Source organism: Scyliorhinus torazame, chromosome 17 (assembly GCF_047496885.1).
Source record: "Scyliorhinus torazame isolate Kashiwa2021f chromosome 17, sScyTor2.1, whole genome shotgun sequence".
Lineage (NCBI taxonomy): Eukaryota > Metazoa > Chordata > Chondrichthyes > Carcharhiniformes > Scyliorhinidae > Scyliorhinus > Scyliorhinus torazame.
Window position 1 is genome coordinate 157,998,187 of NC_092723.1, and position 27,969 is coordinate 158,026,155.

General features: G+C 42.1%; 1 protein-coding gene across 2 annotated transcripts in view; it reads right to left on the reverse strand.

Annotated features, from left to right (window-relative positions):
• Positions 1–365: 365 nt before the first annotated feature.
• The window catches only part of adcy9 (adenylate cyclase 9), a 168,281-nt gene continuing 140,677 nt past the window's right edge, over positions 366–27,969 (reverse strand). Inside the window, exons 5-10 of one of the 2 annotated variants that reach the window (XM_072481416.1) lie at positions 25,985–26,087; positions 17,467–17,672; positions 12,330–12,489; positions 11,747–11,895; positions 9,118–9,156; positions 366–6,977 (exon numbers count right to left, since the gene is read on the reverse strand). In XM_072481416.1, the coding sequence (XP_072337517.1) occupies positions 5,822–6,977; positions 9,118–9,156; positions 11,747–11,895; positions 12,330–12,489; positions 17,467–17,672; positions 25,985–26,087 (1,813 nt within the window). In that variant the 3' untranslated portion in view covers positions 366–5,821. Of the gene's footprint in view, positions 6,981–9,117; positions 9,157–11,746; positions 11,896–12,329; positions 12,490–17,466; positions 17,673–25,984; positions 26,088–27,969 lie in introns of both variants that reach the window. The other variant, XM_072481414.1, reaches the window with a different exon arrangement.

Consider the following 27,969-nt stretch of genomic DNA (forward strand, 5'->3'; position numbering starts at 1 on the left):
AAAATGTGGTATTTCCTGTCAGGTAAAGATAGTGCCCAGTGCAGGAGAGTGGGGCAGGAGAGAGGGAGAAAGCAGTACTGTTCAGTGTACAAATTTTGATACAATGCAAAATAAAAAGCATGGTTTGGGGATGGCTGTTTACACAAAACTATGTATCTAGAGGTAGCCCAAACTAAGCTTTGTTTACAAGGTAAATTACTTTAATATATAAATGTGTGTCCGTTTAATTAAAGCTGTTGTGTAACAGAGTTGTTTTCTGTTGGGCATATGGGGGGAGGCATCAGTTTTTTAAAAAAAGACATGCACACACATAGTTGAACTTACCGGGCAAGTAGGATTCAGCTTGAAATTCCCAGAGTCCAGTGTTAAATACCTGTGCCTTACAGCACAACTCATGTAAAACTTTATTATGAATACTGTATTCCAATTGGCAGATTGTACTGTGAACATTTACGGTGAAATCATTTCCTGTTATTCACAGTAAAATGGTTTTTAATATACAATTGATTACAGATTGGTAGTAATGTCATAATATATTGTTTATCTATATACATATAGCTTAATATTTCACATACATTTTCTGTCATCAAAGCATAGGCAAACTATTTACAAGTTAGACCAACTGTTGAGCAGCACTCCCTTGGTACAATGTGTAAACCCCATATTCCCTGCAGGCCACAGTGAGTTACTGAATGTAGTGTTGCTCAGAGAACTGCTCCTCCATGACTACCACAAGCTAGGACCAAGTGCAAGCAACAGCTGGCAGGTCTCAACAGCTGTTCTTAGACTGGTTTGGTCTTTCAAGATCCATCTTTGCACTGGCCATAGCTGTGGAATTTAGCAAATGTCACTGGATGACTCAAGCCAGTGAGTGACAGCATTCTTTGGGTAGAGTCTCAAACGCACAAATGTGATTTAATATTTATTTTGTTAGGCTGAAATGGAAAAAGCAAGAATGCCTCCAAATCAGTGTCTTGCAACACACATCGAGATACTCAAAAGTCAAGGTAAAATGGGGATAATTATGAAATTGTTGTGGGGCTCTAAACATGTGCGACTGCACTGCTCAACATCACCACCCTCCCTCAAACCCAACTCACCTGCCAACCCTACTTACATTAACCATATTCCAATTTGTCCGTCATGGTGCTGGACATCTCAGCACAAAACAATTAGCATGTATAACAACTCAAGGTGGCTGTTTTTTTGTACATCAGTGAAGTACTCAGTGATGGGGAGGTGGAACAAGGAGAACAGGGCATGGAACAGCATCTCTCAGATTTTTTTAAAAATTCCAAGTAGTTCCAGAATGATGGGCTTGTGTCATTTGGTAGATCAGCATTGATAGAAACTGCACAAAGTATTATGCAAGAATGGAGCTACAATGGTTTGTTTTAATGGAGGGGTCAGCTCACTAAGTCTGGATATACGTCGTGAGGCAAAAGAAAAAGACTCTTGAGCCTATTTACACAATGCTTAGTTGACTCCCACACAAAACCACTGAGTTTGAGAGCCACTTCTCTCCACACCTGGAACAGTATCAAATTAGGATGTTCGACAGCATCAAATGAGGCAATTGTTCAGCTTGGGGAAATTTGCACTCAACAGCATTGTAGCACTCTTGGTGGAGCTTATCACGGTTGTGCCCACATCTGAATGTATACAGTAGGCAACACCTTTTACAAGGGTAGGGTGTTTGCTTAAATGTATTAGACTCTACAGCTGCAATCATTATACGGTAATTAAAACCAACCGTCTTTCATTTTAAAAAGTGCTTGCAAGTCCATTAATTATCACCTTCCTGGTACCTTTGTTTGGGGGGGGGGGGGATTTCAAACTTAATTCAGCTATTCTTCATGTATGCTATTCTGGAGGGTTCACTGCTTATTGCTACAATACCAGACTTCAACAGTGGGAAGATCCTTATGGACAACAATATTTTAATAGCAAAACTTGCTGAATTTAGTATGCACAAATTCACTTGGGAAATACCAAATGGCAGTCCAATCTGTTGAAGCCTGCACACAGAATGTTGGGATCCAGGCTCCATTATCTCTGCTGTGCTAATTGGGTCTCGGGTGTTGATGACACCAACACGAGCAGAAGTCTGGGAGCTAGCTGCTTGACCAGCACTGATGGGTAAGGGGGTGGATGGGGAGGGAATACACACATTACAATATACATTTTGTGTATTTCTAGAAAATGTGCTTAAAACCCAAGTGGGAATTTAACTCAACTATAACCAAAACTATAAGTGGATAAATTGCAAGGAACAACACAATTTTTCCATGAAAATTAAAACTTGATGTAATCAGATAATGTTTCCCCCACTTGCTCCATCAGCCCTTTTGGGCTCTGTGAGAAAGGGGAGATATTTGCGATGAGATGCTGACGTGGCCCAGGTGACATTTATATTGTTGTAAATCCCGATTGCTGGGCAGGATGGTAATCTCAGACCATTGTTTCCATGCTTGGGACAAATGGAATATGAATTTTAAAAATAGATGAGATATGCTCCTTTTATCAGCAAGAATATCTTCACCATTGTACTCCCCTCAGTGTCATTTGACACTGAAATTGGAAAGGATAATTGTGGGCAGAAAGACAAAAGTATTTGGGGCTTAGAATATAATGCACAACTCATTCGGATACCCCTCAGATAACCCAATGACTAGATGAGAGAACAGCAACTTCTCACTCAGGCTCACAGCTTTAAGAACATCTCTTCAGTCTCAAGATGTGTTACAGCAGCAGAGCTTGGTGTCTCAGTTCAATCTTTAATATAAACCCCAGCATTGAATATTAAAATAAGAATCTAATTATACCACACATGCTTCAGTTACGATAATTTGCAGATCTATTGGGCCCAATCCCTGTATCGTTTGTATAATTTTATGTGGTGTAATAATGTCAAGAAGGACCCACAGAAAGAGTACACTTTAATAAATCAGTGCGTATGCAGTGAACTTGTTTGGCTGAAGGATAGTGGAGTTCGGGGATGGTTTGGTGTAAAATACTGAGGGGATATTGGACTGAATTGAGCCAAAGGCAGCTTTAGGTGAATTAAATTAGGCATTGCGTGAACTTCTTTTAAAAAAAAGTATTTCACCAGATCACAGTCATAGAATCATAGAATTTACAGTGTGGGACTCCATTCGGCCAATTGAGTCTGCACCGGCCCTTGTAAAGAGCACCATACTTAAGCCCACACCTCCACCCTATCCCCATAACCCCACCTAACCCTTTTCTCTGGACACCAAGGGAAATTTAGCATGGCCAATCCACCTAACCTGCACATCTTTGGACTGTGGGAGGAAACTGGATCACCCGGAGGAAACCCACGCAGACACGGGGAGAACGTGAAGACTCCGCAGACAGTGACCCAAGTCGGGAATCTAACCTGGGACCCTGGAGCTGTGAAGCAACAGTGCTAACCACTAAGTTACCGTGATACCCATGAAAAAGATACAATCTGTTAAAAGGATGACCGAATACTTCTCATCCTTGGAAATTTATCTCCCTGCCCAATTTGGTTAAGACTGTATTGTGTTTACACTCAATGAGACATTGATCAGGTCAAATGCCTGGAACCTTACCAAGAGAAACACAAGCTGTATGGTTGTGTTGCTTTGATGTGCAATGCTGACTGGCCCATGCTGAACAAGTTCCTCTGCCAATTGAATACCTGGGCTGCCACAATCAAAATTTTGCTATGAAAGAGGTACCTTGGATATTTCCATTCCAAGCTCCAATGTCTGGATTCCTGATCACACTATAGGAGTGCACAAAACCTTTCACTGAATCTTCATTTCAAACTAGACCCACCTATTTAAGCCAATGGACAACTGGACAATATCATGCCACAGACCCCAAAATATTTGACTTTGGGGTTATTCAGTTTAATACTGTTCAATAAAACATAAATCCAACACTGGTTTGTCATTCTTACAAACATCTAATGTTATTCTATACATTATTTGACACTACATCCTCAATTTGGATTTTGAAAAATATTTATCCATTCTCACCCAATGTTGGGGAAAGACACCCACATTCATGTGAAGGTGTAAATTCCAACCGGGCAGTTTTCCAACAGTTCACCCAGAGTGTATGTGTGCTGAGTGGGAGAACAGAATCCAATATTTGACTTGATGGAATCTACAAGATCAAGTTAAATGAAGGACTCTGATTTTTTTTTTTTTAAAGTGGCATGTGCTGACACTTCCCAATCAAGGAGTATCTAGGGCAATCACACCATCAGAAGGGCTTATATTTTCTGCTATAGTATCAAAAAGAGTCAACAGCTGTTGTTTTGCAACTTTCAATACCTTTAACCCAAGAGTTTCAAACAAAATCAGGATTAAAATAGAAAACACAACATAGTTTGTGCTGGAAATGAATGAGAAAAGAGTTGGGGAAATCTCACCACCAATGGCAATACAAGGCTAAACAATATACACTTTTTTTGAAGAAGGGATGTAGGCAATTCAGTGTAGCTGAATACACCCAATGAACTATTATCAAAACTACCTTAATACTGTAAGTTATTAGATTTGGGAAGACAGAGGCGGCGCCATTATTTGCATATTGTCCCATCACCACATGCACAATATATGTAATGATGGAATGTTTACTACCCTTTAATATTAGAAATGGTTACACTATGAAATAAATGTCATTTGTTGCTTTTATAAATTTAAATTGCCTCCTTTAGTGTAGTGATCAGACTACTGCTTCCCCTTCCTGAAGGCTGGAGGATGATTTGTTACTGCAGCAATATACTTGATTACTGCAGGACGAGATTAGTCCTTGGGGAGCTTGTGGTCAGGTGGACCTATGACTGGAACGTCTTCATCAATAAGGGTCTCCACTGTTTTGGCTAGTGGTCCTGCCTAATTCCACACTTCCAATTTTAAATGGGACTAACTATATAATTGATTTTAAGAACTGAAAAAGGAACCCAGAGATCGTCCTGGGGCTTTTAATTAGAACATTTAGATTTTGGGAATAAGCAAAAGGTCTATTCTAACCTAGATCTAATGCCAATATCTACATCAACACAACTCACTGTACTGAACAAGACTGCTCAACACTCAAAACATATCATACACCATTGGAACAAACACTGGGCTCAAGAGTTCGACTGACCCAGATTTGAAAGAATCATACCCCTCTAGACACCATGGCTAAGTGTCTGAAATCCAGTCCACAGCCTGTTTTTGATATGTGGATACAGTCAAAAAGAGACAGATGCTGTGTCAAGTTTGAAGTGCCACATTAATACACCCTTCGAAGTAAATTAGGATTGGGGCTCGTTATCAATTCACTTGACCAAATTCTCCTCACCTCTTGTCTACTCCAGGCTTTCACTGACATCCAGGCATTCACTGACCATCTACCCTCAGTGGTTATTTTCAGAAGCCGAGATTAAACATTACAATAACGAAGGGTACAAACATACAAAAGAAAGAAAACAGCACTGAGAAAACAAAAATTAGACTGAGGTCGAGTGGGAAGGGTGACAGAGAAAGGGGAGGAAAGTTATAATTACAACTTTATCCAGGGTTCTAAATTATGCCATGCTTCCTGTTACCTCCTTCCATTTTACCTGAAGTACATACTTCAGTTTTTCCAAAGGCACTTAATATCCACAAACAGCACAGACATTTGCAATGGAGTTGAATCCTGTGTTTCTGTGATCCACACAGAAATCAGGACGTAAAAAGAAAATATTAAAAACCGGAAATAATCATGTCACGCAGACTACCAACGTGAACTGGTTCCTACCGGGTGAGGCCGGTTTGTGGTATGAAAAGATGCATCATAGTCGGCTAGAGATTTGTAACTTTGTCAGTTCATCTGTTTCCTCTGGGTCCTCATCACCCACTTTGTCATCTGCTTCCTTGACTGGTTCTTTCTTGACCTTCTGGCATGCAGAAAGCGAGCCTTTAGCCTCAGTGTCATCTGAGTAACGACCAGACCTGTCCGATATTGGCAGAGAAGGCACAAGGTTGGCAAGCTCATCTGTGGGCGAACGCCCAATACTTCCGTCCACTTGCACTCGGATGTCTGGAGACACGGAGTGCTGGTGTGATGGGATGATCCCACTGTTTGTGCTTTTGGGGTACAGGTATGTTTTCATCTGACCTTTGCCCTTAACATTGACCGTCCCTCGGTAATCAAAGTCATAACCCATTTCGCTCAATATTCGATAGCTTTCTTCACTCACCTGGATTCTACATTCCACTCCTGTAGTGTCCATCCTACTAGCAATGTTGACTGTGTCACCCCATATGTCATACAGTAGCTTTGTAGTGCCAATAACACCTGCAGTGAGGGGTCCATGGTTGAAACCAATCCTTAATTTAAAGTTGAACCACAGCATGTCCTTGTTGAACTCATCCACGACCTTCATCATTTCTTTGGCAAACTCAAAAAGCGTCTGCAAGTGACTGTGTGGGTGGTTACTATCACGTCGTTGTGATGGATTCAACCCAGAAGCTGCCATGTAAGTAGCTCCAATGGTTTTAATCTTTTCAATATTGCTGTTATATTGGGGTTTGCTCAATAGTTCATCAAAATCACCAATCAGTTCATTCAACACTCGGTAGCACTCCTTTCCCCCTTCATAGTTTTCCTCATAAAACTCGCTGAAATTAACAATGCTGGCAAAAATGACCCCAACATCTTCATGGTTTTTGGAGTAATGGGGTGTCACCTTGAGCTGATCAGCCACATGGGCTGGGATGATGTTATGAAGGAGCCAATCTGCTTGGTCCTTCATGCTCTGTATCTTGTGCCGATGAAGATCTGCCTCCACATTGCCATGGTAATTGAGACGGTAACTAACCTCAAACTCCCGGTTCAGGAACCAGACTAGCAGAAGCAACAAGACAATATCCAAAATCACTTCCTGTCTGATCAATTCCAGGTTCTTTGAATTCCCACCTGACATTGAAATATTGCATCCAACTTCTCTGCTTGGGTGGAGGGTTTTGCGGGGGTGGTGGGTTTTGGGGCGGTTGGGGGGGGGGGGGAGAGAAAGAAAAAGTAGTGAGTTTTTTATGACAAGTAACAACAGACAAACAAATGGCATGTTTTACAATACAGTTCTGAGCAAAGATTTGCCTATAATATACACCGATGTTAGCCTGTGTACATCACAAGATATAACTTTAGATTAACATTGAAAGAATGAAAAGAGCCAGAATGATCGAGGAGATGAAGGCACTATGTAATTTAGGCATGCTTTCACTGTAAAAAAGATTGAGAGGATTCTACAGGGACTAGCATATTCGAATTGAAAAGCTACGGCACAGAAAGAGACCATTCAACCCACGTCTGTGCTGGCTGAAAACTAGCTGCCCATTCTAATCCCACCTTCCAGCACCCGGACCATATCTTTGCAGGTTACGGTACTTCAGGTGCAGATCCAGCTACCTTCTGCCCAAAACACCAATCGGGCAGCAAATTCCAGACATTTGCCACCTTCTGGGTGAAAACATTCTACCTAATATCCCCATTAAACCTACCAATCATCTTAAGTGTTAGTTCCCTGGTAACTGACCTCTCCACTAGGGGAAACAAGTCAATCATGTCTACTCTATCTAGGCCCCTCATAATTTTGTACACTACAAACAAGTCACCCTTCTGTGCTAAGGAAAATAACCTCAGCCTATCTAATCTTTCCTCATAGCTACAATTTTCTAGCCTTGGGAACATTCTTGCAAACCTAGTCTGTACTCTCTCCAGGGCAATTATGTGCTCCTGTAATGCGGTGACCAGAACTGTACGGAAAACTCTAGCTGTGGCCTAACCAGCATTTTACATAGTGCCAGCATTACATCTTGGCTTTGTATTCTCTACCTCTTGTATTCCATGTGCTTTCTTTGCCACTTTATGTACCTGTCCTGACACTTTCAGGGACTTTTGGATATGCACACCAAGGTCTCTCACTACCTCTACCCTGCTCAATAACCTCCCATTTATTGAGTATTCCTTTGCTTTGTTTGCCCTCCCAAAATGCAGAATCTGATACTTCTATGGATTGAATACCATCTGCCACTTTTCTACTCACTTTGTATTATGACAAGCCATATCACCTTGTGAAGACCAGTAGAGTCAGAATATATATATGCCCTATGCTTCCAGGTTATTTTTAAAGAGGAATAATATCACAGCCAGGGTAACACAAGGCCCTGAAGGCCAGTGAATAAAAAACAATGTGGCTTTTGTGTCCTTCAGCTGTCTCAAAGCATTATACAATGAATGAATAGCTTCTGACTAGTATAGTCAGTGTCAAACAGGCAAATGTGGCAATCAATTTTGAACAGAATATTGCCGAAAAGAAAATTAGATCAATGTCTCGGTGAACTATCCTAATTACATTGGTTAAGGGATGAATTAGGTCAAGACACCAAGAGAACTCCCTGCACTTCCTGAAATACTGCGATGGGACCTTTAACAATCAGAAAAACAAAGAACATTGATGACACAGGAGGTCGTCAACTGGCCTAATGAGTGTTTTTGCCCAAAGACCTAATTAAACCTCATCCCATTTCCCAGCTCTTGGTCTGTAGCCTTCTTGGTTACTGCACTTCAAGTGTATATCCAAGTATTTTTTAAATGCAAAGAGGGTTTCTGCTTCGACCATCCTTTCAGGCAGTGGGTTCCACACCCCATCACCTTCTGGGTGAAAACAAATTCTCAACTCGCCTCTTAACTTTTTTGCTAATTACTTTAAATTTTTGCCACCTGGTAATTGACCTCTCTGCTTGAACGTGAACAGGCAGTCAAGGCCTTTGTTTTATTGCAAATAAATAACACATTAGACAATTGCTGCAGTCCCACACATAATCTGGGCTGCTGGTTAAGTGTAGTACTGAGGTCATGCAATATTCTGAGAGGTGCCATTATTCAAATGGCAGTACTATGGGAAATGTGATTTTTTTTAGAAATGAAAATCCACTACCCTGCTCAAGAGTTGCAAAAGATGGATCAACTGGTAATCCTGCACTAACTAATGTGTTTTGAATAATTAATAATTGTTAAATTAGTTGCTGCAACAGGCTTTCCAAATTAATCTTGAGAGTCACAATAATGAATCTTAAATCTTACCCAAATGGTTTTAAAGGTTCAGGTTGGGTTTCAGGTGAGCTGCAAGCAAAAAACAAAAGTAGTCTCAAACAGCTGTCTTTATTATCCAGTTCAAGATCCACCATTTCCTTCCTTTCTGCATTCTAACACATCTAATTTCTTACAGTTAACCTGTTTAGCTTAAAATACAGTTTGTATAGGTTTATTATTCCTTTACTCAGAAGTTATAATTATCCTGTGCTCTTTCCAAGAGCTGGTGCAGACTTGATGGGCCGAATGGCCTCCTTCTACACTGTAAATTCTATGAAACATCTCAGGTGATTGACAGTTTTGGAAGACCTCATGTGACATTGCTCATAGGCCATCTGGGGCCAGGTATATGGGGGTTAATGTTTGGCAAAGTGCTGTTTTACTCGAGATACCCATATCACTAATACAAAACCTCCTTTAGATGCTAGTAGCTTTGTTCTACCCTCTCCAAAATGTAAATCCCAATTAAACCTACTTCCAGATATTTATAGAATCTTTGCTCTCCCTCCCATGGTTGACTTAAAATTCCTCTTTTTTCGATTATTTACATGCAAAATACATTCCACCTGCTTTACACAGTGGAATTGTAGTTCTTGCTGAAGCTATCACTGTAAAACTATGACTATGTCACCAATGATGTGGAGATGCCGGCGTTGGACTGGGGTGAGCACAGTAAGAAGTCTGACAACACCAGGTTAAAGTCCAACAGGTTTGTTTCGATATCACTAGCTTTCAGAGCGCTGCTCCTGCCTCAGGTGAATGACGAGGTATGTTCCAGAAACATGTATATAGACAAATTCAAAGATGCCAGACAATGCTTGGAATGCGAGCATTAGCAGATGATTAAATCTTTACAGATCCAGAGATAGGGTAACCCCAGGTTAAAGAGGTGTGAATTGTGTCAAGCCAGGACAGTTGGTAGGATTTCGCAAGCCAGATGGTGGGGGATGAATGTAATGCGACATGAATCCCAGGTCCCGGTTGAGGCCGCACTCATGTGTGCAGAATTTGGCTATAAGTTTCTGCTCGGCGATTCTGCATTGTCGCACGTCCTGAAGGCCGCCTTGGAGAACGCTTACCCGGAGATCAGAGGCTGAATGCCCTTGACTGCTGAAGTGTTCCCCGACTGGAAGGGAACATTCCTGCCTGGTGATTGTCGCGCGATGTCCGTTCATTCGTTGTCGCAGCGTCTGCATGGTCTCGCCAATGTACCACGTTTCGGGACATCCTTTCCTGCAGCGTATGAGGTAGACAACATTAGCCGAGTCGCACGCGTATGTACCGCGTACCTGGTGGGTGTTCTCCTCACGTGTAATGGTGGTATCCATGTCGATGATCTGGCACGTCTTGCAGAGATTGCCATGGCAGGGTTGTGTGGTGTCGTGGTCACTGTTCTGAAGGCTGGGTAGTTTGCTGTAAACAATGGTTTGTTTGAGGTTGCGCGGTTGTTTGAAGGCAAGTAGTGGGGTTGTGGGGATGACCTTGGCAAGATGTTCATCTTCATCGATGACGTGTTGAAGGCTGTGAAGATGATGTCGTAGTTTCTCCGCTCCGGGAAAGTACTGGACGACGAAGGGTATTCTGTCGGTTGTGTCCCATGTTTGCCTTCTGAGGTGGTCACCAATGACTAACAACTGAGCAAATGATCATTTGCCTGGGCAGCAGCATCAGCATTCAAGATCAACAAACACTTTAAACAGCTTGGTTTAGCCAGGTGCAAACATCACTTGGGAGTCAGTAGCACCCAGGCCCAGATGCAATTTCCAAATGAAATCCCTGGCTCCAGATCAAACGCAGGCCTACCTGGTGAAAGCTTCTTGAACAGTGGGTTTAGTGAATTTACCCCACCAGAATTACATATTTCAGCATGTTCATTCTGGCTGATCCAAGGAAGGAAGATAGTGGAAGTTAAGAATATTTTTAGCTTTCGGAATTGGAGGGATTTATTGTTCTTTTTCTGCTGGTTACTTACACATTACCACCATTTGGATACTTGATTAACTTACATAGAATACAAAAAATAGAAGTAGACCATTCAGCCCTTTAACCTTGGCTCTGCCACTCAGTAAGATAATGGCTGATCTGATTGTGGCCTCAAATCAACATTCCTGCCTGCCAGCCCACTTGGCTGCCTTGTGGGTCAAAAATCTGTCGAACATAGCCTTGAACATATACTCTGACCCACTGCTCTCTGCAGCAGGGAATTTCAAATATTAAATATCCCCAGAAGAAATTCTTCCTCATTTCCATCTAAAATGGGAGACTTCTTATTCTGAAACTGTACCCTTGCATTCTAGATTCCTCCACAAGACTAATGGTTATTTGACCTCAACAATTCGTGTGTCTTCTGACCTCAGGTTAACAGCTGGACTGTTCCCACAGGGACATGCTCCTCTGTATGTGTTCCCTCCTGGCAGTGCAGGTGGAAACTCAACCCCTAAAATCCTACAGGTGACTCAATGGTGTGCCAAACTCATTGCATCAAACTTTATTTGGTGCTCTTTTTTTTAAAATATGAAGTCCTGTCACCAACGAGAGGTCCTAGTACCAATGGTGAATGTAGCATTTACAAAGGAATGCAACCCTGTATCAAATGAAATGGAAACAATTTGATACTCACGTGGAAGGACATAGCGTCGCATACAACAGGATAAGAAGCAGCACGCCTACTATAGTAGCCAAGGAGAATCTCATCCAGGAGCTCAACTGGCAGAAGTTACAGTAGTGAATGAAAGTGATGATCATTGCACAACAGAAGAACATGGTGACCTGCAGAAAAAGAGCCAGAAGCAAAAACAAATAGATGCATTTCGGTTAATTCAGCAATTCTGCTTTTGGTTGGCAAAGATCAATGGCATGTTGCCATTTTATATTGTTTGAAACAATATAGTAAGATGCATTCACTTGAAAGACCTTCCTAAATCAGAATATAACAGTGGGAAGATCATAGAATCATGTGCAGCAGAGGAAGCAGCCATTCGGGCCATTTCATTTGTTCTCTGAAAGAGCCCACCATCCCCATTGCCCTGCAAGTATTTCCCTTTTGGAAGTTACTGTTGAATCCGCTTCCACCACCCTTTCAGACTGCACACTCCAGATAACCCAAAGCAGCAATTAATTCAATTAGAATGAAGGAAAATTTAGTCAAATGGATTCACCACCTGTTTTGTCGATCTTCCCCATTATGATCCAAGAATACTCACATTGGTATTTGTTTTAAATTCACATGTGAACTGGGAGAACACAGCGACAGCGGGGAGAGAGATGAGAATGGCTCCAAAAAAATGACGAGGCAGCCAGCCTGAGATTGCCCTCATCAGTCGTTTGGTACATGGCATCACCTCATCCAAGTAAAACGCCATTCTACAACGGAACAATGAGCTAAGGTTAGCACAGATGGGCATGTTGCCATTAAATCAGCAATTCCAAATTATGTTCATAAACTTCCTGCAAATAACCACAGCCTTCACATCTAAACTAAGGAATATAGAACCGCAACAAAGAATAACCTGTTGACTAATAACCAGACCCAAGTACGAACTGTGCAGTCGTATAGGATCTTGAATGCATGTGCCTGCACTGTTATTCTGTATTCTTACACAGAGAAAACTCAGAAGAATACACAAGATGAAAGATCAACTATCTGATATGTTAACCCTATCTTGCTCTCTCCACAAACACTGCCTGACCTGTTGTGCTTTCAGCAGTTGATCTCATGTCGCTGCAAGTGTGCTCAGTACCAGTCATTTCCAGGAGATGGAGCTGTAAGCTGGAGTTGACCATGAAACTGAAACAACCAGAGCTGGACAATCTTTAGAGAATGGAATTCTTACAGTACAGGATGCAACTTTAATAAAGGCTCGAGAAGTCCAAAGTAAGTAAAAGTAAATGACATTTATTTCACAACAATTATATACTTCAGCACCGGTAGAAACTCACCACGGACTCTCTCTCTGGCAGTCGATTCCACACTGGCCTATCTTTTATACAAGTATGGGTAAGCTACCCTGTCCATAGTGGGGGAACTCTTACTCCTCAAGAGGCACGAGGAAAACAAGCACCCCCACACCGTATGTCCCGTGCTGGTTATTACATTCCTCCCTCCCAAAGTCCAATGACACACTTGAAGTACGGTGATGATGAGAAGACGACAAAGTTGCAAAAATCGGTAAAGAAGAAGAAACTGGTGCAGCATTTGCTGCAATTGATGACAAAATAATTTCAGATCCAGCAGGTGGTCGTCGAGCAGATGAGGCGGATTGGCCGGCATGTATCTTGCCGGTGAATGATGTTTACGGCATGAACGCCTAGGTTGATCAACGGACGACGAACCCAAAGAGCCAGCGAGTGCCTTCGGCAAAATTGCAAACAGAGGCTGCATTGTCAGATCCGAAGAGTTGAAGAGGTTGACGTTGAGCCAGGCAATGCCCCTGCGATTCTTGGTTATGTCGCACCTTAGTGCCAATGTCTGGGAGCAACAAACAGTCGGATCCGAAGCGTTCGACCCATGAACAGCTCAGCAGGGGCCACCCCAGTCACTGGTCTTGTACGAAAACCGGCATCTTGCCAGCCTGGTATCCATCGAGCTCGCAGTCTGCTTCTTTAGCCTCCATTTGACCATCTGCATGGCCTTCTCAGCTAGACTATTCAACGCCAGGTGATATAGGGCGGCGGTGCGGACATGGCGAATCGCATTGCACATTGTAAAAGCTGCAAATTTTCCTTTCATAAACAAGGCTCCATTATCAGTGACGAGCGTCATAGATATGCCATGGACTGAAAACAAAAGTACATAGGTGCTCTATGGTCACTCGGGATGTAATGGGCGTCATCCTGTGGGCCATCCACCATGATCAGAAACATCAACCCCAAAAAAGGGCCAGCAGAATCCGCATGGACTCGAGCCCAAGGGCGACCCAGGGGGCACAGGTGAGTGTAGTGACCATTACTAAGGAGAGGTTCTGGGCAAACTGAAAGATCTGAAGGTGGATAAATCACCTGGACCGGGTGGACTACACCCCAGGGTTCTAAAAGAGATAGCTGAGGAGATTGTGGAGGCATTGGTGGTGATCTTTCAGGAATCACTGGAGGCAGGGAGGGTCCAAGAAGACTGGAAAGTGGCTAATGTAATACTCCTGTTTAAGAAGGCAGGGAGGCAGAAGACAGGAAATTATAGGCCAGTTAGCCTGGCTTCGGTCGTTGGTAAGATTTGAGAGTCCATTCTTAAAGATGAGATTGTGGAGTACTTGGAAGTGCATGGTAAAATAGGACTGAGTCAGCATGGCTTTGTCAATGGAAGGTCATGCCTGAGGAGGTAACAAGGAAGTTAGACAAAGAAGAACCAGTGGACAGGATTTATTTTGATTTCCAGAAGGCCTTTGACAAGATGCTGCAGAGGAGATTGTCAAATAGGTTAAGAGCCCATGGTGTTAAGGGTAAGATCCTGGCATGGATAGAGGATTGGCTGACTGGCAGAAGGCAGAGAGTGGGGATAAAAGTGCCTTTTTCAGGATGGCAGCCGATGACTAGTGATGTGCCTCCAGAGTCTGTGCTGGGACCACAACGTTTCACAATATACATTAATGATCGGGAAGGAGGAACTGAAGGCACTGTTGCTCAGTTTGCAGATGATACAAAGATCTGTAGAGGGACAGGTAGCACTGAGGAAGCAAGGGGCTGCAGAAGGATTTGGACAGGCTAGGAGTGGGCAATGAAGTGGCAGATGAAATACAATGTGGAAAAGTGTGAGGTCATGCACTTCGGATGGAGGAATTTAGGCATAGACTATTTTCTAAATGGGGAAATGCTTAGGAAATCAGAAACACAAAGGGACTTGGGAGTCCTTGTTCACAATTCTCTTAAGGTTAATGTGCAGGTTCAGTCAGCAGTTAGGAAGGCAAATGCAATATTAGCATTCATGTCAAGAGGGCTACAATGCAAGACCAGGAATGTACTTCTGAGGCTGTATAAGTCTCTGGTCAGACCCCATTTGCAGAATTTTGAGCAGTTTTGGGCCCCGTATCTAAGGAAAGATTTGCTGGCCTTGAAAAGGGTCCAGAGGAGGTTCAAAAGAATGATCCCTGGAATGAACAGTGTGTCGTATGAGGAACGGTTGAGGACTCTGGGTCTGTACTTGTTGGAGTTTAGAAGGATGAGGAGGGGATCTTATTGAAACTTACAGGATACTGCGAGGCCTGGATAGAGTGGACGTGGAGAGGATGTTTCCACTTGTAAGAAAAATTAGAAGCAGAGGAAACAATCTCAGACCAAATGACGATCCTTAAAAACAGAGATGAGGAGGAATTTCTTCAGCCAGAGGGTGGTGAATCTGTGGAACTCTGTGCCGCAGAAGGCGGTGGAGGCCAAATCACAGTGTATTTAAGACAGAGATAGATAGGTTCTTGATTAATAGGTTAGGTGGATTGGCCATGATAAATTGCCCTTAGTGTCCAAAATTGCCCTTAGTGTTGGGTGAGGTTACTGCGTTATGGGGATAAGGTGGAGGTGTTGACCTTGGGTAAGGGTGCTCTTTCCAAGAGCCGGTGCAGACTCAATGGGCCGAATGGCCTCCTTCTGCACTGTAAATTCTAAATTCTATCATAAGGGGATCAGGGGGTATGGGGAGAAGGCAGAAGAATTGGGATGAGAAAATTATCAGCCATGATTAAATGATGGAGCAGACTCGATGGGCCGAGTGACCTTATTCTGCTTCTATGTCTTATGGTCTTATAACATGTGCTGTGGATAAAGGGGAACAAGTGGAAGTGCTGTACTTAGATTTTCATAATGCATTTGATAAGGTGTCACATCAAACGGTCATTGCGGAAAATAAAAGGTCATGGTGTAGGGTAGCATTGCCATGGATAGAAAGATTGGTTAACTTATAGAAAACAGAATGAGTATAATTGGATAATTTTTTGGCTGGCAAGATGTAATGAGTGGTGTGTCACAGTGACCAGTGTTGGCCCTCAACTTTTTACAATTTACATAAATGTGAACACAAAAGGACCGAAAAAGTGACCAACGGTCTGGTTCTAAATTTGCTGATGACACAAAGATGGGTAGGAAAGTTAATTTTGAAGAGTATATAAGGAAGCTACAAAGGGATATAGTTAGGTGAGGGGAGTGGACAAAGATCTGGTAAATGGAATATAATGTGGGAAAATTTTGGCAGGAGGAATAATTAAAAAAGCATCATCTAAATGGTGAGATTGTAGAGCTCTGAGGTGCAAGGGGATCTGGGTGTCTTAACATGAATCACAAGGTACAGCACATAATTAGGAAAGCTAATAGAATGTTATTGTTTATTGCGAGGTGAATTGAATACATAATTAGGGAGGTTATGCTTCAGTTATACTGGCCGCATGTGGAGTACGGGGTACAGTATTTTAAGGAAAGACGTAAATGCACTGGAAGCAGCTCAAAGTAGTATTACTAGACGAACACCCAGAATGGGTGGGTTGTCTTAAAAAGAAAGGCTGGAGTTTAGAAGAGTAAGGCGACTTGATTGAAACACAAGATCTTGAGGGGACTTGACAGGGTGGATGTGGAAAGGATACTTTCTTTTGTGGGAGAATCTAAAACTAGGGGTCACTGTTTAAAAATAAGGTGTCGCCCACTTAAGGCAGGGATGAGGAAAAAAGTTTCTTTGCGCGTCCAAAGTCTTTGGAACACGTCCTCAAAGTAGGGTGGAGGCAGAATCTTTGAATATTTTTAAGGCAGAGGTAGATTGATTCTTGATAAGCAACTGGGTGAAAGATTAATAGGGGTAGGCAGAAATTTGGAGTTGAGATTAAAATTAAGTCAGCCATAATCTCATTGAACGGCACGGCAGGGTCGAAGGGTCAAGTGGCATACTCCTGCTCCTAATTCCTATGTTTGTAACTCGTAATAATCACAAAGCAACTGCCCAATTCTGTACTCTGTAACATTAACTTGTAATAATCATATAGTAATTCCAGACAACTGATTAGATGTTGCGGTTAAATCAAGCACCCTAACCAAAGCCCAAATATCTAACTACACACCTTGCATTTTAAAAACATGGGAGATTCAACATCATTAAGCGGTTATACAAAATTCATCGCTGCACCAACAACATGGTAACACAGGCCTCCATGATTTCTGTGTTTTTTCCCCAATTTTCTCTTTTACCAAGGTGCACTCATATTTAAAGCTAAGCAACCTGTGGGAAATACCCGATGATGAACAACAGGATAGATGCACAGACAATTACACAAACAGTGGTTTATTGAGGGTGTTGACATTCTGACAATCCTTTCCCATGGCGCATGGACCCCCAATACACACAGCCATCTACACACAGCATGCTTGCCTCACCTGATGGAGATAACCAAGGAAAGCACTTGAAGCAGGATCGCAAGGACAAAAACCACAACAGAGGCATGCGAAGGTGATGTACACAGTCCCTGCTTCATGAAACATGTGATGGAGAGAAAGAGGAAGACTATGGTGGAGAGAAAGACATCAAGGAGTGAACTGAATGTGGCACTGGCAAACGTCTTCTCTGATGCATTGTTCACAACCTATTGGGGAAAGAAATAAAAAGAAAAAACACTGTATGTGTTCAACAAGATCAAGTACCAGGGCATCACAAACATATAAAGCAGAACAGATGGGAACGGTAATGATCCATACAAATGTAATTCCAAGTATAAAATGTTTGATGTGGAGAAATTGGTTCAAGCAAGCAATGGTATTAGCAGTCTGTCACATCCAAGTTCAATGAAATACTGTCCTACAAATGCCAATCCCATTGTATTTCAGATGTCTGGCTCCCACTTTGTTATATCCATGTACTTATTCTCTCCCTTCATACGGGTTTTATAATTTCTGCTCGTCTCAGTAGGATTTGCAAACATTTCTAATTGAAATTTAGCTGCTGCATCCTTTCTGGAAAACTGGAGAGTGAAAAGTTTTATATTTCTACATGGACAGTGGGGAAAAATCGACAAGAACACAATACAGAGGCTGACTAAAATGTTCAAAATGTTATAAGAAAAGGATTACAGTCAGAATAATTGGAATGAGAAACAGGTTTTCAGATACAAAACATTGAACTCATCATTAAAAATAGAGCTAGATACAGGTGCAAGAAGGACTTGTGTGGCATTTGATGAAAGCACAGAAGTTCGACACCATCCAAGACAAAGCAACAAGCTTGATCAGCGCCGCATTCACTGCCTTAATTTTCATTCCTTTCACCACCAGTGCTCAGTGTGTATCATCTTCAAGATGTACTGCAGTAATTTGCCACGGTTCTTCCAAAAGTGCCTTCCAAATTCAAAATGTTTTTTTCTTATTCATATACGGGATATGGGCATCACTAGTTAGGCCAGCATATATTGTCCATCTCTAGTTGCCCATAAGAAGGTGGTGGTAAGCTGCCTTCTTGAACTGCTGCAGGCCCGGAAGTGTAGGTACACCCACAGTACTATTATAGAGGAGTTCCAGGATTTTTACCCAATGAAGTTGATATATTTCCAAGTCAGGATAGTGAGTAACTTGGAGGAGAGCTTCCAGGTGGTGGTATTCCCAGATATCTGCTGCTCTTCTCCTTATAGATGGTAGTGGTTCTGGGTTTGGAAGGTGCTGCCCAAGTAACTTAGTGAATTCCTCCATAATCTAGAGAAACACAGGCAGCAGACCTATAGGAACATCACCAAGTTGCCCATTAGAAATGGGCAATAAATGCTGGCCTTGCAGGAATGTTCAAATTCCAAGAACAAATATAAAACAAATGCTTAGGGAAAACTGCATTGGGGGACCAATGAATGAGTCAGATTTCCCACAGCATGCTGCATGTCATGTCATGTGAATACCTTTAAGAAATGGGTGTTTGTGATGTCAGAGAGTGGGTGGAGCTGGGCTGTGTCAGCATTTTACTTTCGCTTTTGAGCAGGCTGCAGGGTGTTTTAGTTAAGTTTTCAGTGTTGGAGCTGAAGCCAGACCAAGCAGGTGTACTGCTGTTCTCTCTGCCATCAAAAGACTATCTCTTGATCATTTGGTGAATTCAGAATGTTCTCAGTCATGAATGTAAACCTAATATGCTTCTGTTAAAAGGTGTTTTTAAGTCGTATGGATGTTAAAAGGAAAGCTTAAAGGATTACTTAGTGTTGTAGTCTTTGGGGGGTTGTATTTGAATTAATGGTTGCCAAGATGTTCACTGTATGTTTTAAAAAGGTTAACTTGAGTTCATAGAATAAACAGTTTTGCTGTAAAAAATACTTCTCCATTTTCCCCATAAGGGCAGCACGGTAGCATTGTGGATAGCACAATTGCTTCACAGCTCCAGGGTCCCAGGTTCGATTCTGGCTTGGGTCACTGTCTGTGCGGAGTCTGCACGTCCTCCCAGTGTGTGCGTGGGTTTCCTCCGGGTGCTCTGGTTTCCTCCCACAGTCCAAAGATGTGCAGGTCAGGTGGATTGGCCGTGATAAATTGCCCTTAGTGTCCAAAATTGCCCATAGTGTTGGGTGGGGTTGCTGGGTTGTGGGGATAGGGTGGAGGTGTTGACCTTCGGTAGGGTGGTCTTCCCAGGAGCCGGTGCAGACTCGATGGGCCAGGTGGCCTCCTTCTGCACTGTAAATTCTATGATAATCTATGATAATTTCTGCTGTACCAGACCTGTAGAGTGGGCCGTGTGCTCCCCATACCACAATCTATTAAAAGATGTGGGTCAGGTGAACTCCATGATACACTTTGGAGTTCTCTAAACCCTGGCCCATAACATGCATGTTATAAACATTAGGTTTGTGATGGCCAATACGGAATTTAAGCTGAAGAGTGATGACACAAGCAGGCAGTTCCACAAACAGAAGAGTCAGGAAAAACTTTGTCACGGCAATTTTGTAAACACTCTTTCTGGCTAATGCAGAATATTGACTGTTATCGTATGCATGGTCTAAATGGAACTTAATTCCTTTGGTTACTATGCGGGGAATTAATAAGAGTACGGAATGATAATGATCACAGGAGCACTCACAGATCAACTGGGTACAAATCATTTGAGAAACTATTAGAAAATGAAAATTCATTAAATGAGCGTTTCACACCAGTTGGGGAAAAATCCACGTTCTCTCAATTTGGTTTAGGTACACAGAAGAAAATTAAGAATCAACAGTCTACAGGGTAAATGGGAGCTTGCTCATGCAAGAAAGGAAACAGGATAGGCTCAATTTGATACTTTGAAAGTTTCAGAACATACCATAAGTCCACAAGGTATAGGAGCAGTCTGCTCTGCCATTCATTTCATGGCTGATGTGTTTCCCATCCCAATTCTCCTGCCTTCTCCCCATAATCCCTGAACCCCTTATTAATTAAGAACATATCTATCTCTGTATTAAAGACATTTGGTGACTTCAGCCTTCTGCGGCAATGAGTACCAAAGATTCACCACCCTCTCTGACTGAATAAATTCCTCCTCATCTCTGCTTTAGAGGATCGTCCCTTCAGTTTGAGGCTGTGCCCTCAAGTTCTAGTTTCTCCTACTAAGGGAAACATCCTCGCCACGTCCACTCTATCTAGGCCTTTCAGTATTCTGTAAATTTCAATGAGATCCCCCCCCTCATCCTTCTAAACTCCATGGAGTACAGACCCAGGTCCTCAACTGCTCCTCATTATGGCAAGTCCTTCATTCTGGGGATCATTCTTGTGAAACTCCTCTGGGCCCCCTTCAAGGCCAACGCGTCGGTACGGCATGATTTTAAATGTCATTATGCCTGGTCACCTTGAAGATTCTAAAACAAAAAATATTGCAGCCGTTGGAAATCTGAAGTAGAAAGGTAAAATCTTGGCTCCACACATATAACAGACAGGTCTGGTAGGATGAAGTAAATGAGGGGATAAATTCATTTGTGCAGTTGCAGGTTGTTCAAATATAATAAAGGCCAAGGCAGAAAGCAATGTCACTAATCCCATGACTATGCTGACAATCTCCCTTCTTACAATACTTAAAACAGACGGTGTACTCAAACTATAGAAATGTTGTCCTTTAAAAATCAAAAGCACAATTTCTCTAAAATTTGGTGATATAAGCAACTGCATTTCAAAGTAACTAATTGTAACTGTAGCATGTAGTGATGTTTGATAAATGTGATGAAAAGCTATATAAACAGAAGCCAACTATCTTTTTATACAAGTGTCAGCAGGGGGCAGCATGCTCATTTCCCCACAATATGTGCCCCTGGCAGGAGCAGCAGCACAGGTTGTGCAAGTGAAAAGTGCAATAGTGTGTACATTGGAACGTGCTGCCAGAGAATCAGAGCAAAGATAATGCACTTAGCATCAAATTCACAGAATCAGAATACTGTTAGTAAGCTATCCCTAGGCTACTGGATTTCAGAAGTTACTAGCTTAATCAGTTACCATTTACGTACTCAGTCTGGCTATTTCCGAGACTTACAGCACTGATGCATCAGCAACTGTTCCATCATTAATTTATTTGCTTGCACAAACTGAAAATTCTATTGGAATACGTAGAGAGGTCGCCAATATTAAATTTTCCATGGTACAGTGAGATAGGAGTGTGGAGGATAATCTGTGCCGTTAGGAGCTGTCAGGGTCGATTGTACAGTGGCCAGCAAACTGTTCTGCAGTTTGAAATGCTTGAGTGCAGAATTGCATCCAGGCCTCAATCTTGATCAGTTTGAGGGGAGCAAGAAGAGGCAGAGTGCTTTCCCATAAGGGAGGAAGGACATGGAGAGCAGGTTTTGCCAAGCTGCTCTCCAGCAATCAGTTAAGATCAGCAGTGCAGACTGACAATACAGTTTGCCTGGCTTCTTGACCATGCATGAAACAGACACTTAAGAAAAAAGAGAATTTTTTAAACCAGAAATCCAAGAACAGTCATGCTGTAGAATTATGCTTTACTTACTGGTCTGTATGGGGGCATTGGACAGGAGCATGATGAAAGGTTACGGACCTGAAACATTAACTCTGTTCTCTCCACAAATACTGCCAGGCCTGCTGAGCGTGTCCAGCATTTTCTGTTTTTATTCCAACAACACTTGTGTTTGAGCCAAGTACCGCTGGAGCGAATTAAGGTGGGTCAGAAAGCCCTCAGACAAAAGTGAACAGGATGCAACAGGCTGGATTTGTGCTGTAACTTCTAATCCAATGCACCATCTTGCAATAAAGTCAGCACAAAATGCCAAATGGAAATTCTGCATTACAAGTGTTCAGCTGAATTGAGGGGTTAAAAACTAGTCGTCAGACTTGGTGTGTTCAGCCCCTTCCAGAAGTTGAAATCCAGTCCAGGCACAAATAAGAAGGGAGACTGTCTGCATAGTCATGGGCTGGGAGACATTGTTCTCTGTCATGGCCTTGTGTTACACTACTTGTTTTTATAGTTTGAGTTCATCTAGATGAAACCAATAAGCCCCAGTCTCAGTTTATTTGATCAATCAATGATCAAATGACAATAGTTTCAGCTGCTTGACATGAATATGAACAGAGCCAGAACCTCAGATTCTCATAGGAAGGATGACACCAGAGTGTGGCGACTAGGGGATTTTCACAGTAACTTCATTGCAGTGTTAATGTAAGCCTACTTGTGACACTAATAATAAAGATTATTATAACAATTAACAAGGATGGACGGTTGGAACCTGTAGCTTATCCATTCTTGAACTTTTAATAAAGTGATTAAAAAAAGATTTCAGCCTCAAATGTTAATTTAACACACAAATAGCACAATTACCAGAGTCAGGAGTTTGAAAGTTGACGGAAACTTTAACTATCATTTTGTGATTTTTAAGAACTGGACTATACAAGAACAGGTTTTTGATACAAGAATAACCATACCACACTCTGGGGAAAGAACAAAAATGTAATTAGCTTCTAGATTTCCATGCAAGCTCAGTCAGCAGAACAGTACTTAATGATGCCAGGTTCCTGCTTTTAAAAGCTGCTGCCCGGACCTGGGAATTCCCAGGTCTGATGGCATTTGCATCATAATGGGCGACATTTTTAGCCACGGGAGAAAATCTCAAGGCATCAGGTGAGTGAAGCTCAATACTGAACCACACAGGATGCTGAAAATATCTAAGAACCTGAATGCTTGGGATCATGAGTAGACAGGAGTCCTTTTAATTAGTAATGGGCAACCTAGGCTAATAACACCATGAATAAGATTAAATATATTTAATACATGCCCAATAATTAGTTATAAAAAATGCTTAATCATTCACATATGAATAAAACGGTCATCAACTCCAAATGATAATCTACTTTCCATTAAGGCGGCATGGTGGTTAGCACTGATGCCTCAGTGCCAGGTTCAATCCCAGCCTTGAGTGACTGTGTGGAGTTTGCACATTCTCCCAGTGTCTGCTCCGGTTTCCTCCGGGTGCTCCGGTTTCCTCCCACAGTCCAAAGATGTGGTTAGGTGAATAGGACATGCTAAATTGCTTCTTGGTGTCATGTCCAAAGATGTGCACGTTAGGTAGATTGACCATGATCAATGTGCGTGGTTACATGGATAGGGTGGGGGAGAGTGCCTAGATAGAATGCTCTTTCGGAGGATTGGTGCAGACACGCTGGGCCGAATGGGCTCCTTCTGCATTGTAGGGATTCAATGGACGCATGCATATAACACATATTTACTCTTTCGACACACGAGCGCACGGTCAATGCTGTCCCGAAAGACGTGCTGAGAGATAATTTGGACATTCTGAATTCTCCCTCGGTGTACCCGAACTGGCGCCGGAATGTAGCGACTAGGAGCTTTTCACAGTAACTTCATTGCAGTGTTAATGTAAGCCTACTTGTGACAATAAAGATTATCAGCATGCATCTTATTTCATCTACCCTTGCTTGATGTGTGCATCGCTTCAGTCACACTGGTAGGAAAAAAAGACGTGGATGGAAATCTTTGGAATGTGGCAACCCTGTGCATGGGCAACATTCGGCGAAATGTCACGTGGGCCGCACTCAGAACCCAGATGGGCCGAGTGTGTCCCCTGGGCCTCAGCTTGCCCACCACTGCATTTAATCCTGTATTTCTTGAGTGACTTTGGACAAACACAGTGACAATTTGATCACCTTTAGGCTGCATCCCTCTACATACCAGCAATATCACAGCAGCGTTGTCACGTAAATCAGCTGCCATCTACAAACAGCACCAGGCAAATCTCCAATTAAGCTAAAAATCTAGCAGTCTGGATTCACTTTTCACAGTATTCCAGTCTGGATACCACCAGGTTTGGGCAAGACTTAAGACTAAACATTTGAACAAACTGGGACCCCTTGGAATCTCCCAATGTAACTTCAGGGCTTGTTCCAATATAAAACATTGACTTATGGTGAAATGAACAATTCTGCTGCAAGACATATTTACCCATTTGGGTTCTTTGCCCACCACTTCTTGCCCATCAGGGAGAAGAAATTACTTCTATTGCAAACCAATTGCTGGACCTAACTGCAGTTTGTACATCCAACATACCTGCAAATTCAGCTATGTGAATTTATATTAATATTTCTCATCCTTCCCAAGCCCACCTGGAGCTCAGTTCTGGGAATGTTATATCAAAATCAAAACCAAACAGTGCTCTCATCTTCCAAAGTGGGTTAGGGGCTGGTTTAGCACAGGGCTAAATAGCTGGCTTTTAAAGCAGACTAAGGCAGGCCAGCAGTACGATTCAATTCCCGTACCAGCCTCCCCGAACAGGCGACGGAATGTGGCGACGAGGGGCTTTTCACAGTAACTTCATTTGAAGCCTACTTGTGACAATAAGCGATTTTCATTTCATTGTCCTTATGCAGTTCATGTCTTGATATGGGCAAATCGTCAAGTGATATGTGGAAAACCCTACATCATTTGAAATGGTAATCCAAAATCATGCCATTTCCTGTTTCTTCCTCAGTTCTACTCTGTCAGAATATTAAAAATGGGCAAAATGTGGTACAAAACAATTGGGGTCATGAACCCATAAGTCTCTTGAGATCAATTTATATAATTAAAACCTGAAAACACAATAGCATACTACGTCAAACCCGTAATAACGAAACATATGCCATTTTAAATCTGTCTGCCATCTAACTGATCGGTGGGTTGAGTTGGTGGGCAAAGCCAGGAACATGCAGAAGCATGTAGAGCACACTAAGGATGTGGAGCATGTATGGCTGCCAACAACCAGTGGCAGCTGTACATGGGTGGTTTGGGTGGGGTGGGGGAAATCAGTTGGGGAAGAAAAATACAGAAGGTATTGGGAACTCAAAGTTACCCTGACTGGAGGGATTAGGACCAGAGAGGGGGTTGGAAGGAGAGAGGACAACATGGGAGGGCCGGTTTGTGGCAGCTGAGTAAGGTTGGGGTTAATGAGCAAAGCAAAGTGGGAGAGAAGGTAAACTCAACAACAAAGTTACCCTGATGGCGGGAGGAAGTGTGATGATGGAACTGATAAATTGATACTAAGTTGCCGGCAAACATTTTGCACCAAAGTTGAAATGGCATGGGGGTGGCATGGGAGGGAGCAGGTGACCGGAGGGGGACAACATGGGAAGGATGAAATGGCATGGGAGGGAGGGGTGGCAGTGGTGATGAAGTTGGTTAAGTATGCTAATTTGACTGCAAATGCTTTGAAGTCTCTCTGCTAATTTAGAACTAAGCTGTTAACTTCAAAAATGCTACCGTGTCAAGAGTCGATTTAAAAAAATTGATTTTAGTTTCTATCAAAATGCCGTGTCAAATTTACTGTTACTCAAGTCAACACAAATGAATGGTAGGAACCGCCTTATTTTAAGAGATGATCTTCAGTGTTTAGAAGGCTGCATTACACAAGGCACACTGTAGCCAATACAAATTAGTAAATAGATCAACTAATGTAAACTATATCCATACCTCATCTTGATAGCTACCTCTATAAGCTTTCTCCAAGCTTGAATCCAAGAAATTCAAGCTGAACTTGTTAATAGGAGGTTTGAAGAAGTATTCGTCCATTAGTCTGTAAATAGAGAAAACCAAGCCAAATCAGAGTTAATGTCAAAAAAGTGCAAATTCTTTGCCAAAACTTGTATTTTGAAAATGGGAGAGGAGAGAAGACAGACATACTAGCAAGATGGAAACTGTTATTTAAAAAAAGAACAAACTTACAAATAGAAATCACCTTTGGTCTCTTTGGGAAATTCAGAAGTACTTCACAGCCAATAAATTGCAACTCTGATTTTGGTTGAGGGAGAAATGTTAGATAGGACACCTGATGAACTCAACTGCTCTTTGAATGATGCTATGGGATATTTTACATCCACATGAAGACATATTGGACCTTGGTTTATTGTCTCATCCTAAAGATGTCACTGCAGCACAACATCAGAGTTAATGTAGATGATGATTTTAAGTCCTATGTGAATCCACAAAGTTGCAGAGAGTGATCCTTCTTGGGTAAACATGAATTAGTGGGTTTCTCAAAAGGGGAAGATGGACAGTGAAGGGAGTGAAACGGATTGTGGGCTATACTTCAGAATTCTTCTGATCCTACCTAGTTTCAAACTATTACATTGGATGGACAAGGAACATGCTGAACAATGTGCAGTTAATACAAGGGCAAAGAGTTGTCAATGCTGGAAATTATTAAGTCTCTTCTGCTTCTATCCTATTGCATACTGCCCCTTGTCCTTTGCTCCTTTTCTCTAATTGGCTTAAAAACTGTCACATCTCTAAGTATTCCCAGTTCTGACAAAGGGTCACCAGCCGACTTTTCTTTATTTTGTTTATGAACATCACTGGGAAGTGGGCATTTATTGCTCATCCCTAATTGTCTTCAAGATGATGGTACTGAACCACTTACAAAATTGTAGTTACAGTCAAAGTGCTGTTAGAGAGGGAGTTCCAGGATTTTGACCCAGCAACTGTGAAATAACGGCAATAAGATCTGAGCCAGGATGATGTATGGCTTGGAGAGGAGCATGGGGGTGTTCCCATGTGCCTGCTGTTCTTGTCCTTCTAGGTGGTAACAACTGTGGGTTTGAATGATTCTATCAAATGGGTCTCTTGAGTTACTGAAGTGCATCTTGTAGATGGTACACACTGCTACCACTGTGTGTTGGTGGTGGAGGAAGTGAATGTTCTAAGTGATGGGATGGATGGTCAAACCAGTTTGCTTTGTTCTGATGGTAATGAGCTTCTTCAGTGTTGTTGGAACTGCACTCATTCAAGCAGGTGGAGAGCATTCCATCACACTTCTGAAACATAAATCTTTATTTCTCTTTCTGTAGTTACTTCCAGATCTGTTGAGCATTTATTTTTATTGATACAGCAAAAAAGTTTGGGTATGAAATAAAAGCATAATGTTAACTGAACCTTGTTGAATGTGAAGGACAGATGAAAAATGTTCCTTGTGTAAAACCACAGTCCATCCCCTTCTGCCTCGGAGGGTAATCAGGAAATAGATTTAACCGGATTGTCACTCACTACTGTTTGGATGGAACTCTTGCAATTATCTTGAGGTATGTGCTGAATGCACATAAACTCTGACAATTTTTAGCAGTAACTACCAGAGAGAAGGATATTGAGAAAAACCTGCCCATGTCAGGCTTTTAGCAACTAAACTAATTTGATATATTTCAGACAACTTTTAAAACAAAATCTTAAAAGCATACTTATCTTCCCAATATGTATAAAAGTTACCATTACATTCCTCTTAATCTGCTCAGCCTATATTGGAGTTATAACAATCTTATAAAGGAGTGGGCACCTCACAAACCAATCTTTCTTAACCTAGCACAGCTTAATTTCTTAAGATATCAAGCCAAAGCTAGTCCTTTTTATAAATAGAAATATTAGGCTATATTCCCATTTTCACACTTACTGTAGTTCACTGTGCTTTA